This window comes from Monodon monoceros, unplaced genomic scaffold, assembly GCF_005190385.1.
Source record: "Monodon monoceros isolate NGI ecotype Baffin Bay Population unplaced genomic scaffold, NGI_Narwhal_1 Super_Scaffold_5, whole genome shotgun sequence".
In the NCBI taxonomy this organism is placed as follows: Eukaryota; Metazoa; Chordata; class Mammalia; order Artiodactyla; family Monodontidae; genus Monodon; species Monodon monoceros.
The window spans coordinates 102,530,724-102,549,911 of NW_021703782.1; the positions used below are offsets into that span (position 1 = coordinate 102,530,724).

General features: G+C 40.0%; 1 protein-coding gene across 1 annotated transcript in view; it reads right to left on the reverse strand.

Annotated features, from left to right (window-relative positions):
- Positions 1 to 19,188, reverse strand: part of PSMB7 (proteasome subunit beta 7) — a 58,595-nt gene that overhangs the window by 18,034 nt on the left and 21,373 nt on the right. Inside the window, exon 6 of the mRNA XM_029203706.1 lies at positions 12,285 to 12,343. Within this exon, the coding sequence (XP_029059539.1) occupies positions 12,285 to 12,343 (59 nt within the window). The remainder of the gene's footprint in view (positions 1 to 12,284; positions 12,344 to 19,188) is intronic.

The window sequence follows — 19,188 nt, forward strand, 5'->3', positions numbered from 1 at the left end:
GGCAGTATACCATTTGCAGTGTTCTCATTACTCTTCAAAGAATTTGAAATGGAGAACTTCAAATTTTACAGAGGGTCAATTCCCTTAGATTTGTTGATTCTTGAATTCCAGAGGCCTGGCCCCAAGTGGCCATTTCTAAGTCAAGGAAGACGAAGGAATCCAAAGGGAGAGAAGCAATTATATATCTGTGACATTCCAAACTCTGTATGGTAGGGAGCAAAGTCCTGCTCTTGAATCATCAGGTGAAACAGCAGAGAGAACTTGCATCTGCCTTACAAAACACCACAAAATGAAAATGTGAGCAAGAAGATCCAAGGGAGTAAACTTAACTCAAGAAGTCCTTTTCTCTTTTCTGCCTCTCCAAAGCTGGCCCACCAGTGGGTTCAAATTCAGAACAAACTCACTCTTTCAAAAGGGGGCAACTCAAAACATCTGATGCTGGTGAGAAGCTTTAAACCATCAACAGTGTCTTATCATCTATTCTAAAGGTTGAATGGTAATTCTCCAAATCACTCACTGAACCATAAGGCCAACTTTAGTATCTGTTCATTTTTAAAATTAAGTCTTTAACTCCACTGGAAATCACTACCAGGAATAATTCTATACAGGGCCCCAGGGATTATATCTTTGGGTTCTGACACCTCTAGAAACTTTTTTTTAACGTTAAATACAACGAGAGAAAATTACTGGAGAAAAATTAATACATTTTTGATCTAACAAAAAAGACACACTTTACTATGTCTAATGTTTCAGGTTTTAAGGAAAACAAATAAGCAGGAATTAGGACCAAAAGCAAATGACAGTAACAGCCTCAGGGAGAGCCTCTAAAAGGGACCTTCCAATAGTTAAACACACAACTATCCCAATTACTGCCCAAATCCAGTGCATAAAGAAGTGTGTCAAATGTTTTAATAGTTACATTTAAACATTTCTGTAGTTGCATTAGTTCTTAACCAATAAGGAATCCATCAGTTAAGACAATGAGACACCAACTCACACCCACCAGGATGGCTATAATCAAAAAGCCAAATGATAAATGTTGGCAAGGGTGTGCAGAAACTAAAATCTTTATACACTACTAGTGACCCAGCCACTTTGTAAACCGGTCTGGCAGTTCCTCAAAAAGTTAAACATAGAGAGTTACCACATGACTCAGCAATTCTACTCCTAGGTATATATATACCCAAGAGAAATGACAATATATGTCCACACAAAAACCTGTACACAAATGTTCACAGCAGCACTATTCATAATGGTCAAAAAGTGAAAACAATCCAAATGTCCATTAACTAATGAATGGGTAAATAAAATGTGATATATTCATACAATGGAATACTATTCAACCATAAAAAATGAAGTATCAATACATGCTACAAGGATGAAATATTATGAAAATACTGTAAGTTAAAGAAGCCAGTCACAACAGACATATTGTATGATTCCTATTGTATGAAATGTCCAGAACATGCATATCTGTAGAGACAGAAAGCAGATGAGCTATTACCTAGGGCTGGGAGGGCTGAGGGGAAATGGGGAGTGACTGCTAATGGATATGGCATTTCTTTTGAGGGGGATGAAAATGGTCTAAAATGGATTATGGTGATAGCTGCACAGCTCTGTGAATATACTAAAAACCACAGAATTGTACACTTAAAGTAAGTGAGCTGTATGCATGTAAACTATATCTCAATGAAGCTGTTATTAAAATAATAAGGCATCCAACATTTTTAGAACAGAGGACCTAAAAAAAAGTCAAAACATCTAGTGACATGTCACCCATCAATCAAAGAATTCACATTCTGATAGTAATTTTTTTAAAGGTAGAGATCACAAGAAACAAAAATGTCAGCATAGATTCTTAGGAACATTTCATAAGAATTAATTTTGGCTTTAAGTATATATATTTTTTCCCAGATATACAAGATACCTAAACAGATGTAGTACCAGACAAACATAACCTTAAAATCTAAAAATCTGGAAAAGTGAGTCAAGTTCAGCTTATCAAGCTGACACCTAATTAAACTGCTACAACAAAAACAGTCTTAAACACCATCAATATCAATACAGACAGGAAAATCACTGTTTATGATAGCTATCGAGGGCAAGTTTTTTGTTTTGTTTTGTTTTTAATTTTGCATTTACTTAAAACTCTGTTTGATGCTAGCAGGGTTCAAGTCACACAGGAAGGTGCTCGGCTAAACACTGATCATCTTCCTTGATCTCCATTGTCTGCTGTGTGGGTTCCGCCAGCAAAACCTCCCAGCGAGTGGTCACCTTCCTATGGAGTCATTAAACCTCTGAATGTCAGCTGGTGGGATTAGCCAGCAGCTTCCACACCTGAGCCCCCGTGGCAGGGACAGAGGCATTTGGATCAAGATCACTAATGAATACAGAATTCATATGCCGCTTGTCAGGGCTCCTGAGCTGAGTCGCACAGATGCAACCTAAATAAGACGGAGGACAGAACAATTGTTGACGAAGATTAAAAAGTTTTGGCAGTTGGGGTAAAAAGAACACCTCATTATTCAAATATGATAGTCTTGCTTATTTATTTATTTTTGGTTCAAGTTATTTATGATTTGCCTCAAATGGACAAATGCCATTCACCAATATTTAAAGGCTTATTGGTCTCATTACTAAATTTGAAGAAGGCTATGCCATCTAAACATTAGCTATATAGAGAAAAACAGCTCCCCTGAAAATATCTGAAAACTCTGAGGGAAAAAACAACCTCAGGATATTTGTGGGGGAGGACAATTAAAAGATGAAAATAAATTCTGATGAATTCAAAGAGAAGAAAAACATAACCTTCCACAGCCAAATGACTTACTTATATTTCCCAATATCTCTGTATTTCTAACTTTGCATCTTTCCATCCCTGGGTTCCTTCCAGTCACTGAGCTCACCAAAGAGGTTTATACACCTCCTCTGACATTCGTCTGGCTTCGTGCCATCTTCACAAGACCTCATCAGAGAAAAGGAATAGCCCAAGCAGCCCACACCTCTGCTCAGCTGGAATAAGATGTCTTCCCCACTCTGTTGTCAAAGAACTACAGGCCTAGCAAAGAGGCAGAAGAACAGGGTGATCGATCACATCGGAGGGCCAGACTGACAAGGGTTCAAACCATGATTCCATCACTGCCCGGCTGTGTGACCTCGGGTAAGATATGTGACCTCCCTACACCCTATTTTTCTTCTCAACAAAACAGGGATAACAAAGTACAGACCCCACACGACTGTTGAAAAGTAAATAAGATGATGCAGACAAAGCTGTTAGAAAAGAGCCTGGCACAGCATAAGCACTCAAAAAGCACCAGCTACTATGACTGCTGTGTTTTCAATACCTTCGCCCCATAGCAAAAAGGCAAATATTTCCATAGCCTGTGCTGTGTGTTAAACAGGCTTCTTCTACTGTCATGACCACTAGCTAGGCCTGTCTCCGATTTTAAGCTTTCAGATAAGAAAGAAGAATCATACCTAGGACTTCCCTGGTGGCGTAATGGTTAAGAATCCTCCTGCCAATGCAGGGGACATGGGTTCGAGCCCTGGTCCAGGAAGATCCCACATGCCGCGGAGCAACTAAGCCTGTGTGCCACAACTACTGAGCCTGTGCTCTAGGGCCCACGAGCCACAACTACTGAGCCCACAAACCTAGAGCCCATGCTCCGCAACAGGAGAAGCCACCACAATGAGAAGGCCGCGCACCGCAACGAAGAGTAGCCCCTGCTCGTCACAATTAGAGAAAGCCTGGGTGCAGCAACGAAGACCCAACGCAGCCAAAAATAAATAAAATATAAAATTTTTTTAAAAAAGAATCATATCTATCATCAACCCTGACACAAGTACAAATAATGTTAGTCGTTGCTATGTGATGTTTGTATCCTACTACTGAATTACTAAAACACAGAAGCAGCTCCCATATTTTAGAGCCAATTTCGTGTGAGCCATCATATGAAGTGCTTTACAGACCACATCTAATCCTGACAGCAGCCCACAGGCAGGTCTCTGGATCCCCGTCTTCTGGATGAACAGTGCCGGGCTGTGGCTTGCCCACAGTCGTGCCGTGCGTACAGTGGAAACACACTCACAGGCCAATCCTGTAGCTCCTAAGCTCCTGTGCCCTTTTCCATCTGACCACATTGAACTCATGCTCTATGCTTCCCCTTGGGACCAGTCTATGTGCCAAACTGAATAGATTCTTTTTTTTAATCAAAATAATGCAGATCTCTTACACTATTGTCCATCTGCATGGCACAAATAAATCTGAAACTTCAGTGTCTTTCTACTATTAGACTTGAACAAACAAAAAACTACAGTCACTTCTAAAATTTGCTATAGAACACCATATTGGTATCAACTCTTTCATTATGTAAAGTGGATCTATAGCTGCCTGCCATGACAGATTAATTCTGTTTCCTCCGTAGCTACGTGTTTGGCATCACGTTTGTGAGGTAAACACAAGCCTTTAGGGCGATAGCTGCTCACATCTTTAGCAATAAGGGCTCCTCTAGAGGCCAGCACTTGCCAAGTGATAAAATATGACTCCATAAATCAGACGGCTGAAGTGGCACTTGTATACGTCACCATCTATCTTTGCAGCTTCTCTCTAAAGGGTATAGGGTAAGAGCTCATCCCTCGGTATTGTGACCAGAAAAAGGACCATCACAGTTGGCACTGACTAAGCATGTGCTACTTAAAACTGAAGACACACTAAGACTGGGGGGGAAAAAAGATCCTGCTGGTGTTAGCACGCCTCAGGCAGTGGTAGAAGCTTCAGCAACTCATCTTCAAAAGGCAGAGAGCCAGAGCTCTAGAAACCTGCAAAAATTGGCTAAGCCTGCAGTCTTCATTTCTTTAAGTTGAGCATCTTCAAAGTCTAGAATTCTAACTGTAGGGCACAGCAGCTGCCACTGCAGATCTGATCCTCTCAGCTTTTGGCAGCTCTCAACTTGAGATTCTAGCAAAAGAATTTTTCAAGTTGCTATTATTGCCTGTCATGGATTTATAAATATTGTGCGCTATCTGCTGTGGCATGGCTCTCATGGGACGCCAAAGCATGCCAAATGCGTAACAGAATGAAAAACAGTTTCTATTCTTCAAATAAATGCTAATTTTTTTAACTGTGCTCACATGATGTGTTTGTTGACCAACTTCAATAGTACAGAGTATGTATCAGAGAGGGGAAAAAAGCTGATTGTCTTTTCCAGCAGTATTCAGCTGCTACTTTCATTAAGCTTGTTTAATTAGATTCCAGATGCTAATTTGCAAGTCGATACCAGAGGGTGCAGGACAGTTTGCCTTTGAATCATCTCCCTGTGATGTGAGGGTCCTGCCGCACACCGCTACCCTTCAGCAGCCCTCACACGCTTTCTGACAATTAGTGCAAAGAGGGGACAGTACTGATCTTGACAGACTAAATATTAATCTTCTACCCATTTTTATGAATTATAATCTTCAAGAGTTTAAATTTCTCACTGGGCCAAATGGAAACATTCCTTCTTACAAAGAAACAGGATGGAAGGAAAACTAACCTAAGCTATCAGATTCATTTCCTTAACCCTCCCCACCCTAAAATAAAAGTTTTTATTTCAGCAATTTTCAAGATACATACTCGCACAAAGCTAACACCATATTTCCAGGTACAATGGTCAAATTCCTCATAACTTAACTGGAAAATGGACTCAGAAGGCCACAGTGTGTTTATCACTAATTTCCTGTCCAGCTAGCCTGTGGATAATAACCAGGATAAGGGGCTTAGTTCTTATGCCAGCCTTAACAATAGGAGAAAAAAAAAAATTCTAGGGGAATGGCTCCACACAATTCATCGTCACCAAAAAACCCTCTATTGTATTAGAGGGTTTAATGACCCTTGTCATTAGGTCAACTCACACATTTCAAAATCCACTATTCTGCTAATACATAGGTACAGTGTCCAAATAAGCACCTTTGCTGATAAAAACAAGGCATGAGATTTATCAGCAGTAATACAATTTTTTAATGCCTTCATTTTTATCCATCTGAGAACTATGAACACTAAAGGTGAAGTTATCAAACTGTTTCAAAGGAATGTAAATCTGGGACCAACTAAGAAAGGTTGCTTCTGACACCTTTTTATCCACTCATTCAACAAGTACTGGCTGACTACCTACTATGCACCATTTTAGGTGTGAGGAAATAGAAACGAATAAGCACAGTTCCTGCCCTCAGAGAACTTCCAGGCTAACAGCAAGGAGAAAAACAAGAAAATGAGCATCCCAAGACTAGGACAGGCAGTGTTAGGGCCACAACTGAATGAGAATTTTAGAAGATTTTTAATGGGCCTTAAACTCACAGTTAGCCGGCAGTTTCTCTGAAACCTTGAGTCAGAGCTTTTACCTGAAGCAAATCACTGGTTCAGATTACTTCTAAAGGCAGAAGTCCATCTTAGGCATTTATGAATCCCAGCTAGGTTTCACTGTTCTGCTTTTTGGCCTGTAATTTCCCAATGAGCACCTGCCCTTTGGCCCATCTTCATTTCGGCCGTGTACTCAATGGGGTGTTTGGTTTGTTGACTCTGGCCCAATACTGTGTATTATATGAGAAATGTACTAGTTATCTTCTGTTATCTCAAAAAAAAAAAAAAAAAGAAGTTCAGCACTTTCCAGATGGGAAGAAGAGAAAGTCCCCTCCATTTCCCAGGTGGTTTTTGATGACTCAGATTTTGCTTTAGCTCCGGGTTATCCTGTCTCAACTCTACAAACATGTACTGAACATCAGGAGCTGAAGAGGAGAGATGATTTCATGGTCCCTGCCCTCAAGGGTCTCCCCTCTCTCGGCAAGTAGCAGAGATGCCCCTGAAAACAGCCATAAAACAATGGGACAGGTGTGTACAATGCAGTATGGAAACACAAATAAATGAGGAAGAAGGTGAGAGCATTGCTGGCAGGCACCGGCAGAGAGCAGGATTCGACAGCAAGCAAGTACACACTGTATTCAAAGAACAGCAAGCAGGCGAGAAGGGTTGAAGTGAAGCAGGAATGCAGACCTATGTTTCCTAAAGTTTAATATTAATACCCCTGGGCTTACATGATGGTGATACACGAATACATTTTTTATTTATATTAATAGTATGCACTCATTTTCATGTCTTGGGGGGAAAAATAACCATCACATCAAACCCAGGATTTCATAGACACAAACTGTATTTTAAAAATAAATTTAAATTAAATAGGTGAACTAGAGTGGCTGTAGGGAAGAGAGGAAAGGGAACTGACTTGCAAGGAGAACTTCTGCAGTGAAGGAAATGTTCTGTCTTGATCTGACTGATGGTTACTTGCGTAATTACAAATGCCAAAATCTATCGCACTATACAGTTCAGATCTGTGCATTTTATTTTATGTAAATGATAACTCAATTTATAAAACAGTGAGCTGATGTAAAAGAAAATTTTCAAGAAAAATAACAGTAGAGGTGGCATCCAGACATGGCAGAATCCTTAAATGTAGTATGCAAATGACAAGTTCAAGACTAGCCCTGTCCAATAGAAATATGTGAACCACATATTTAGTTTTAAATTCTCTAGTAGCCACGTATAAAAAAGTAAAAATAGGTGAAAAAAATTTAATAATATTTTTATTTAACCCAATATACTTAAAATAGTATTGTTACAACATGTAACCGTATTACTAATGAGATATGTTTTTAAACTTTTGGACCCAGTCTCTGAAATCTGGGATGTGTTTTCTACTTACAGCACCTCTCAATTCAGACTAGCTACACTCAAGTGCTCAACAGCTACATGTGGTTTGGTGGCTACCATACCAGACTGTGCAGCCAAAGACAATGAGAAAACATTAAAGGTTTTTAAGGAGGCAGGGACTTTCATTCCATAAATACTACAGTCTAGGCCCAGCACTGTCCAAGGCACAGGTTTGCAGTTTAAAAAAAAAAAAAAAAAAAGACTATGGGCTTTTCCTAATTTATTTGTTTTAACAATAAAGCCAAGAGTTTGTTTCATGAGCCTGGCCTAAAAATCACTGTTTGGCAAACGATTTGTAATTATGAGAGCCTGAAACTTCCCCTCCCCATGCAATTCTCTATGAAGTGAGCAGCAGTTACTGTCCTGGAGATCCATGCAAGACCTGAGAGGCAGGTCTCCTGGGTTTGTTTGAGACATGTCCAGAATCCTTTCCCCTACTAAAGGGAAATAAGCAGACTTAGTCATTCCAACCCTTCAGTCTCAAAATAGGCAAGAAAGAAAAGTTATGGAGGGCTTCTTGCCACAGAAAGACAGAAAGCCTCCATGGAAAGAAGAAAAATAAAGTTTGGAAATTTGAAACCAAATGTTTCCATGAGTTCTATACAAATGCAGAGCCAGAAATGACACCCTGGCCGAATTCTCTTTCACAGCAAAGTCACTAAAACAGGGTTCTCTCAACTTTCCTAAGCAGTCTCGGCCTTCCACTGAAACCACATCACTTAATCGTCACCAGAAGAAAGCAGGGTGGCCAGCAGTTAGTTGCTTGGTCTTCACAATAATTTTATTATCTATTAATATCCCTTTAGATTTTTTTTTTTTGGCGGTACGTGGGCCTTCACTGTTGTGGCCTCTCCCGTTGCGGAGCACAGGCTCCAGACGCGCAGGCTCAGCGGCCATGGCTCACGGGCCCAGCCACTCCACGGCACGTGGGATCTTCCCGGACTGGGGCACAAACTCGTGTCCCTAGCATCGGCAGGCGGACTCTCAACCACTGCGCCACCAGGGAAGCCCTCCCTTTAGATTTTTAAAAGTATTACCATTGCCTTCTATTTACTTTTAAACTCACTTCACTGGAGAAGCAAGTACTACCTTCTCCTTAATAAACTGACTTTTTTTGATTGTCAGTCTGTGTCAAGTGTCAATAAGTTCAGTGAATAAAAACCACTCACCTGAAATTGTAAATTTAATTAACAATCTGAAATGGGAATTCAGTCAACCTGTTTCAAGCTCTCGCAGCTAATACAAAACAACAAGTGCTCTGAATTATAGATAAAATTGATCTAAGGAACACAACTCTTCAGACTGATAATATCAGAAATTTTATTGAAGGGATGATTCACATTTCCCTTTGCTTCCCTAAATCAGCAATATTAAGTTCATGGCCTTTGAATCATTTCAAATCCAAAGTCTAAATAAATAATATAAAATTACTTTAGCAGTGTTAAAATCACTTTTTTTTTTTACATCTTTATTAGAGTATAATTGCTTCACAGTGGTGTGTTAGTTTCTGCTTTATAACAAAGTTAATCAGTTATACATATACATATGTTCCCATATCTCTTCCCTCTGGCGTCTCCCTCCCTATCCCACCCCTAGAGGCAGTCACAAAGCACCGAACTGATCTCCCTGTGCCATGCGGCTGCTTCCCACTAGCTTACGTTTGGTAGTGTATCTATGTCCATGCCACTCTCTCACTTTGTCACAGCTTACCCTTCCCCCTCCCCATATCCTCAAGTCCATTCTCTAGTAGGTCTGTGTCTTTATTCCTGTCTTACCCCTAGGTTCTTCATGACATTTTTTTTTCTTAAATTCCATATATATGTGTTAGCATACGGTATTTGTCTTTCTCTTTCTGACTTACTTCACTCTGTATGACAGACTCTAGGTCTATCCACCTCATTACAAATAGCTCAATTTCGCTTCTTTTTATGGCTGGGTAATATTCCATTGTATATATGTGCCACATCTTCTTTATCCATTCATCTGATGATGGACACTTAAGTTGTTTCCATCTCCAGGCTATTGTAAATAGAGCTGCAATTAACATTTTGGTACATGACTCTTTTTGAATTATGGTTTTCTCAGGGTATATGCCCAGTAGTGGGATTGCTGGGTCATATGGTAGTTCTATTTGTAGTTTTTTAAGGAACCTCCATACTGTTCTCTATAGTGGCTGTACCAATTCACATTCCCACCAGCAGTGCAAGAGTGTTCCCTTTTCTCCACACCCCCTCCAGCATTTGTTTCTAGATTTTTTGAGGATGGCCATTCTGACTGGTGTGAGATGATATCTCATTGTAGTTTTGATTTGCATTTCTCTAATGATTAATGATGTTGAGCATTCTTTCATGTGTTTGTTGGCAGTCTGTATATCTTCTTTGGAGAAATGTCTATTTAGGTCTTCTGCCCATTTTTGGATTGGGTTGTTTGTTTTTTTGTTATTGAGCTGCATGAGCTGCTTATAAATTTTGGAGATTAATCCTTTGTCAGTTGCTTCATTTGTAAATATTTTCTCCCATTCTGAGGGTTGTCTTTTGGTCTTGTTTATGGTTTCCTTTGCTGTGCAAAAGCTTTGAAGTTTCATTAGGTCCCATTTGTTTACTTTTGTTTTTATTTCCATTTCTCTAGGAGGTGGGTCAAAAAGGATCTTGCTGTGATTTATGTCATAGAGTGTTCTGCCTATGTTTTCCTCTAAGAGTTTGATAGCTTCTGGCCTTACATTTAGGTCTTTAATCCATTTTCAGCTTATTTTTGTAAAATCACTTTTAATATACCTCATGCTTTCAACTTTTTATGCAATTCTCATTTTTCTTTAACATATGGAAGTCCCAATCAATTGGAAACAGACACAGCTTTCAAGAAAATTTGAAAAGATTAATGTGGTTTAAAGGAGGGCCTGACACTACTGAGGTGATTTTCTAAATGAAAATCATCAGTCTCTCTCTCTATACCTGCATTAGTTCTAATGGATTTGTGGAGCATTAGGAATTCCTCTCCTTTAGTTTGAAAACTGGGAGATCGTTTTTAATTTTTCTTTTTAAGTGACCTAGTATATCTTATTTTTCCTCTGTACTTAAGAACCCCAAACAGAAAATAATGCTGATATGGGAATAAATGTTCACATTGAGAAATGAGAACAGAATTCTAATCTCATTTACAGTTGATACTTGGACCTGTTTACTATTCTTAATTGGAGCAAGACTATTGTTTCTAGTACAAAACACCTATAGCTAAATTCTATCTTTAGTCACACGTTTTAATTCCTGCAGATAATTCAAGAAAGGGGAGAAAACTAGCCATCAGTGACCAAGTCCCTTACATGTGCTATCCTCAAATATCAAGGATGTAGTGGCTTCTGGCAGGAGACCCCTGTTCTGGCTGAGCAGCATCCACGACCCTACATTCTCTGCTCTCCTGGCACTTGGCCCAAACCTGAAGATCAGAGAGCTTCAGAGCTCCAATGACACTTGATGCTCTAATGACAATGAGCTAGAGAAGAACAAAAACTTTTAAACATGCAATCTTTTCCAAAGATGATTAGGCATAAAGCATTGTCAAAAAGTAATTCCCAGAAACACCCGCTGGTATCTACACAAAACACTACTGCAAAAGCAGGAAGAGCAGAAACCTACATATTAAGGAATAGGGCAGACCACTCATAAACAGCCTAGTACCTGTTGAACACAGTTGATATACCCATGAAAAAGTTAACACCTATCAAAAGACAAGGGCAGTTGAAGAGGGCTGCCTTCAGGACGTCATGCGCCTACAAGCTGGCTCAGCAGCGAGGATAAAGCACAGTGGAGGAATAACATGGTACCATGAAGTATCCAAGCACACTGAACACTCCTTCCAAAGCGACAATGAAAGACCTGTGGCTTGTTCTTGGAGATTTTGGGGTCTAGGGGGTTGCTTAATGGAGGTACATCTATCATTAAAGCAGACACAGGTGGAATGTCATTCAGAAGATACCGCCCTCCCCACTACCAAAGAAAATATAATAAAAGAATCTCTTATAAATATATGTGAGACCAGATACATACATCATGCTCTGATAACAGGCCACTACACACATGGTATTGTCCCCATCTTCCGCCAAATGCAGAACAACCTATAGGGATTTTTCAAACTGCCCGCATTTTCAGGCCAGGTCTGTGTGACATGCAAAGACATACATAGTTTCTCTATTCTTAGTGAAAAAACAAAACACCTGTCATTTTGAGATATTGTGATAACGCATAAGAAAACATGCTACACTGCAGCAGCATTTACAGCCAAGAAGATTCCCAGACAGCCCAAAGGCCAGAGCAAAAAGCTGAACAGTACAGGCTCCTCAAGCCTGAGGGAGGGCATAGCAGGCCACTCCAAAATGAAGCTTTCCCAAGTAACCAGTCTTCTCAGCAAACATAGTACCTGTGCCAAAGAGCATTCCAACTAACAGCAGTGCTGTTCAAACTTCGGAGGAATCAGCAATCAATTTGTAAATGTCCAACATACAACTAGAAAGATAATGTGAAAGAGAATAAAACTGTAGGAACTTACATACCTCCATATCTGGCCTAAATTTATCTTCAAACACGGCCATTGCTGCTAAGGAGCCAGAACCTGTAGGAAAAAAGATGCATTTTTAGCATATTTACCAACTCCCAGCTTCTCCATCTCAAGTTTACCTCGGGGCAGCAAAAATGGCAAAACACACACAATGTTGTCAAGTACAATGTAAATATTAACACTATAGGGCCACAAAAACCAGGTAAACACTGCTCTTCAAAAGCCTGGAGTCACACTTACCACTATGTCGGGTAAACCTGCAACTGGCCCTACTTCTACTATTGACAGGAGTAACTGTAAATTATTCACAATAAAATCCTGAAGCATGAAAATGAGGTTATGGATAATTTGTATTTGTTCAAAAAGTGAATGCCACATAATTTCATATATCCTGTGCTGTGACTCTTGTGCTCCAAAGCTGTGCCTTGGCAGGCTGCTGGGTATAGCGCTAAATACCAAGCCAGTTAGAAAGAATAGATTGTTTTAATGAGCTGGCCCCGGTAGAGTCACCTTGACACACGGGGAAGAAACTACAGCACCAGCAATGGTAATAGGACTGTGAGCTACGGCCACCAGGTTATTCCAGCTACAACTGTAAAACACTTTATTATGTGGCATTTATTTGGAGCTATTATTTTTAGTTCGTACGTTGAGGAGTAACAGCTGAGTAGACAAAATGACAGACAAAGAAACAAAAATTTATTATCACAATAGCAAATGGCTGAAAGGTTATGCTGCACAGATATTAACAGACAGCAAATTTCTCCCTACAAAAGCAGGATGTAAAGGCATTACAAATAAGTATGGGCTCCCTTTGAATGGATATAAAAGGCAGCTCAGCACTATGAAAATTTAAACTTGTTTTGTTCAGAAACCAGAGAATCTTTAGAAAACCATCATCTTGTCTTTACAGGGTCCTGGCAATATTTTAGGATACTCTACTTTTGGAGAGAGGATAGAGTTGCCCACAATTTTTTACTCCAATTAGAAGATTTTTTTGGCATTTATTACTTTTTAACTTGTTTTGCATAACACTATCTATTTAGCTGGGTCACAGAGAAAACCATATTTTCTATTTAAAATGATTTGTGTACATCGCTTGACCACCTCAATGGTTTAGCAAAGGAAAAAGGCAGCGATTAAACAGTTTCAAATGAGGTGTCCTGCTGATTTTATCAAGTCTGCTGAATGTATAATGAAAAAGGAGAAGCTGACAGCATCGCTGCATTGAGAAAATACAGACTACCTTATCTGAACCATTTAAGGAGGTCCAATTATAGATCAAATTTAAAGGGTAGAAACAGCAGATTTACAGACACAAATCAATGAACATGGTAATCCCAATGAATATGACAGATACTCCTGTTAGGGAATATTGCTGTGGTTGAGGATCATTACCTTCACAGCACCGGATACATCGCATCTAAAGCAGGGGGAAGCTATGAGCGTAGACGGCATTACGGGCAATGACTATTCATTTAAGCTTTGGGAGCAAAAGGCAACCCCATTTTCCCCTCTCACAATTTTTTCTCCACACGCACACACAAAAAAACAAAAGGAACCTAAAGAGATATTAAAAGCCCTTTAGAAAGGAAACAGAAATTAAACAGATATAAAACTAGTGTACCCAAATAAAACTAGATATATATACACAAATTCACCAAAATCAAACCTTGCAATTTCATAGTTTATGTGTCCTGGAAAATCTGGAAATAGAGTCAAAGTTCACCAATGTTTTGTGACTCACATTTACTCTGAGTTTCAGGGATCAAGGGGGGAAAGTAACCTGTTTTAAGGCATTGGTGAGAACCAGTCTCAGACTTTGTAGTAAAAAACGAGCTGGTTTTGTATGGAAAACAAAGGACAACTGTCACGAAGAAACAAGAAAATTGCAAATCAGAAAACCTCAGGAAAAAAAATACTTCTTTTCCAACCTGGTCCAAGAATGTCTCTGCAAAGAGCCCAAGGGTAAACGCACCAGAGGCCAGAAATAAACATTAGAAAAGGACAGGGGAAGGACGGCTATTTACCTAAGAGCTAACAATTTTGTGGAAAACTGTAATCAATTACTGTAAAAGGGGAAACACAACTTACCTTAAAGACATCTTTCCCTAAAGACTACTAGCCTGTATTTTCTCCTGGGCCATCCTTTCTTTCGCAGTTTCACAAGAAATTAATTTTACTCTAATTTTTCCCAGGCACATATATTTCCTTCTACTTAGCTTCACCTAATACTTTAAGAAATGAAAAATATTTCCCTCCTAATATAATAATTCTTCCTTTATCAAAAGCTTTTTTTCATGAGAAACACCACCACAGAAAAAATTTCCGTAAGTGGAAGTACATGCTAAATCTAAATTCTTAGAACAAAAAGTGTCTATCAATGTAGTGATGCTTCTCATCACAGTGATTTTTTTTTTTTTTTTATAGTGGAAGGTGTAGAAGAGTTAAACATAGAAAGGACACAGGGATCCCTATTACACTGTATTTCTGCTTCCTCATTTACATCACACCCCCCCAAAACACACACACCAACTTACACACACACACACACACACACATACAGGTACACATGCACGTGCAGAGTTGAGATGTTTTCAGGAAAACAGGAGCTTGCTAAACTGCCTGATTCTGCTTCCCCTGAGATCAAAGATAAGTGGACTCCAAATAAACTTGAAAAGAAGGGGAAATTCAACATTAAAAACAATTTCTAAATCACTTGCAAATTAGCTCCTGCTCCTAGCATTTTTAGGAAAGGAGGACTTTGGCGCCCCCTTTTCAGAAGTACACAGAAGTGCTAGGAAATGGAGTGCAATTGACTTTGTCAACAGGTTTCTAGGAAACTCTGAATGTGTGTCTGCTGCTTAGAAAAGAGAAGACAGAATTTCAAATATGACTGCAAACGCCCAAAATGGCAAGAGAACAACATGCAAATCCTCACATAATTTCAAGGCAATGCAACCGGGGGAAGGAACAAGGAGTTTGCCATTAAAAAGAAAAAAGATGGTAAACTCAATGAGACAGGTCTTTTTAAATAATTTCAATTCAAGTTTCCCAGATTTTATTTCAATGCCACTTAAAACTATATATAATAAATCATCAAATTCCATAGTAATAGAGCAGCCATTTGACTCACAAAATGTTTAAATATTATATCCCATTTTCCCCATAAACCATAATAATGTCCACAGACATTCCATGATTTCAGCATCAACATATTAACCTGGCACTCTCATACCCAAAACCAAGGCAAAAATCCTCTGAAGGATTTACCCTGATTTTTTATTCCAAAAACAAGGCCACCTTAGACAATCAGTCAGAACGGCCTGGTTTCCCATTAAGGAATAAACAAACAGAAAAGCCAGGGGACAGTGTACCGGGTATAGGGGGCTCTGCTTTAGACAGTGGGCGTGTCAGGTGAAGGAAATGGATGTCAGAGGGAATATGCTTTCCACAAACGCAGGACGAGCTCTAAGAGCAAGGAGTACAAGACCTGCCCTCAATTTCTCTTATAGGAGAGAGGAGGAAGCCAAGAGGGAAGAACAAGAGCATTCTGTTTGGGCACCCACCGTGGGCCACACATCGTATGTTGTCATTTGGTCATCCTCACAGCAACCCAGTGAAGTGATAAAGCTTCTTGTCTAGGATTACAGGACTAACAAGCACAGGGCAGGATTCCTGTCTCAGGTGTGACCCTATGTCACTCTCTCAAACAGAAAGTTCTACAGGCCACAATATAGTTCAGAGCAGACACACATGACCTTCCATGACCAGGTCTCTGGCTCGCTCAGCCCCTCCTCCTCCCCAATGTACACACACACTTGACACTCTACCAACACTAAACCGACAAGAATTTCCTAAATGCCCAGACCATTTCAAGCCTATCCCACCTTGGCACGTGCTATTCCCTCTGCCCCCTTGACAGTCCACAGAACTCCGAGGCACCCATCCAACCCCAACTGCGAGATGACTTCCTCCTAGAAGGCTTCCTTGACCACCACACCCCCATGAGAGTTTATCACTCTCATCTCTGCCAGCTGTCCATCCCTTCACAGCTGCATCCGCCATACCTAGCAGTCTCTGGCACACAGTGAGCACTAAATAGAATTTGCTGCATTAGGCTGGGCTGATTTGAGTACAACGGTTCAAATGGAGGAGCTGGGGAAACGGAGCTGGCCCTGAAGGAGTGACAGCAATAAATGCCTTGATAAAGTGTAAAAGAACATTTAATACCTAATTTATCATACCGGGGTGAATATAAGACAAACTCAAATGTAAAGCAAGTCAATTTTCAAAAGAAAAGAAGCCTTTAAACCCACAAAACCATGTCCTATTATACGTCCTAGTCTGGTCTGAACTCTATGATATCACAGGAATGAAACGCCCTCCTTGGATTTCTGCATTTTTCTACCAAAGCTCTGTCTCATCAGTAGTTTCCAGGTAGCTGCTCCTTAGCAACCTCCACCAAGTCTGCCTTTTTCAGCCCACCCACAGTTACTAGAAGCCAGCTTCCAGAACAAAGCTCTTCAAAACAGCAATACGAGGTACAATCCAGTGACCAGCATTTAGAGAGAGGGTGTGCACGACACTGTGACGGCTACCTAGTTACCCACTGACTTGCCTCTGTACCCACCGTCCTTCCCCAAGCTCACCCACGCCATCCACACACACCCATCTGCTCAACCACCAACTCCCAAACCGCCCAGCACGCAGTCTGTGGGGAGAGACAGGGATGGGGGGAAGGGTATGCAACTCAGCCCTCTTTCATCCACGAGGGACAGAAACTGCTCTGCACCCCCTGATCCACTGCAGCCACCTGGGTGGGCACCGCCTTACCCTGGCTGTCCAGGTTTGATGCTTATTAAAAGAATTCAACAGACGCCCCTGTGAGTCCCAGAAAGCACAGTCTTGCTCCCCATCTCTGACTGCCAGGGCCTGACTCACCCTCAGACCTTCCAGATGACTCCATGGGGCACCCACACTGCAGACCTCCAGGAGAAGAGGGCTCAGGCATAAACGCCACAAGGGTCACATCTCCAACCATGCTTTTCTTTTTTTCTTTTTTTTTTATATGTTGGGGGTAGGAGTTTATTAGTTTATTTATTTATTTTTGCTGTGTTGGGTCTTCGTTTCTGTGCGAGGGCTTTCTGTAGTTGTGGCAAGCGGGGGCCACTCTTCATCGGGGTGCGTGGGCCTCTCACTATCGCGACCTCTCGTTGCAGAGCACAGGCTCCAGACGCACAGGCTCAGTAGTTGTGACCAGCCATGCTTTTAAAATGAAGTATCTGTCTTATGAATAATAAGCGACTGGCTTAAAAAAAAAAAAAAGACTAACACCTGTAAACAATGTAAAATATAAGCCCTGAAACTCAGAGAAATATGTGCAACACACAGGGCATTAATAAGTAAAAAGAGCTCACAGATAAATAACATCAATACACCAACAGAGAAAAGGACACAGCAGTTTACAGAAAAGAAAAAAAGCAGAGGCCTATACACATTTAGAGACACTGTTCAAGTTCACTAGTAATCAAAGAAATATAAATTGAAACTAAATAGCCATTTTTTGGCTTTTAGATTAGCAAAAATTAAAAAGAATAATACCCAGTGCTGACAAAGATGTAGTAAAAAGGGCAATCTAACATTCTTGTAGAAGCACAAATGGATAGAACTTTTCTAACACACAATTTAGAAACATCAATCAGAAAGCATAAAGCTATATACACACCCACCAAACCTGCAATTCTGCTAGAAACATATTCTAAAGAAATAAATGGATAAGTACCCAAATGACATTATGATCGCTGTTTAGATTAGAAAAAAGCAAAAGTAACAACAGCAACAGTAACAAAAACTGGAGGTAAATGTAAAGGTCCAACACCAACAATCAGGAGATAGGGAAAATAAAAAAATACTATATACATGGTGATTAAATATAATATTTTTTGGCAATGTCCATGATACAATATTTACTGACGGAAAAACATGTTCCCAAGCAAAATTAACAGATATGTTTATATAATACATATTATACACATCTGGAAGAAAATTTTTTTAAATTATGCTTATTTCTGGGTGGTGCTACATTCTTTTGTTTACTTGTGTTTTCTTATTTTTTTTCAAAGACGATGCATTACTTACAATTTTTTAAGATATACACTTGGAAAAAATAAGAATTCAACTTTGTTAAGGGATTAAAAAAAAAAAAAAGCCAAAAGACCAAGACCTTGCCAGCTGTCACAGTCTTGCTATGTAACAGCAGCAGCAGGCAGCTTAGTCCTGAAATCTGTACACAGGGGCCTGAAGGTCAACCCACGCATGCGTCAACAGTCTCAAGGAACAACAGCAGTCAATCATCACAAATAAACACACCATGTCTCTCCACCACAGTCCTTAGGAGGGCTTCCTTAGAACAGGCACCAAAATTTTTTAAAAACAGATAAAATCATCTTAACAATGAAGTCCTTTGAGCATATCAGCGCCAAGCCAGATCTACTTATCCAGAAGTATACTATGTGGCAAACAAATTACTAAACAGACCACAACAGACACAGTCCACGTGGTGTTTTATGAAATTTCAAAGCACAGTCACATGAGTTTTGTCTGCTCCTCAGACATGGCAGGTAAATGCAGTCCCATTTCACAGGAGGGAAGACTGAATTTTGGAGATAAGGAACTTGCCCAGATCACACAGCTAGTGATTAGCAAATCTGGGAATGTGAGCCCCAATCATCCTAAATTTAAAGTGTCCAACACTGCTTCTGTTCCATGTGCTGCCTCTTAAATTACAAAGCCAAATGCTTGAAATTAAGATTAGCAAGTAAGCATGGAAGCAGCTCTATTTTCTTAACTCTCCACCCCCAAAAGCATGCTTTCTAACTTACTTTTTGCTCAGATTA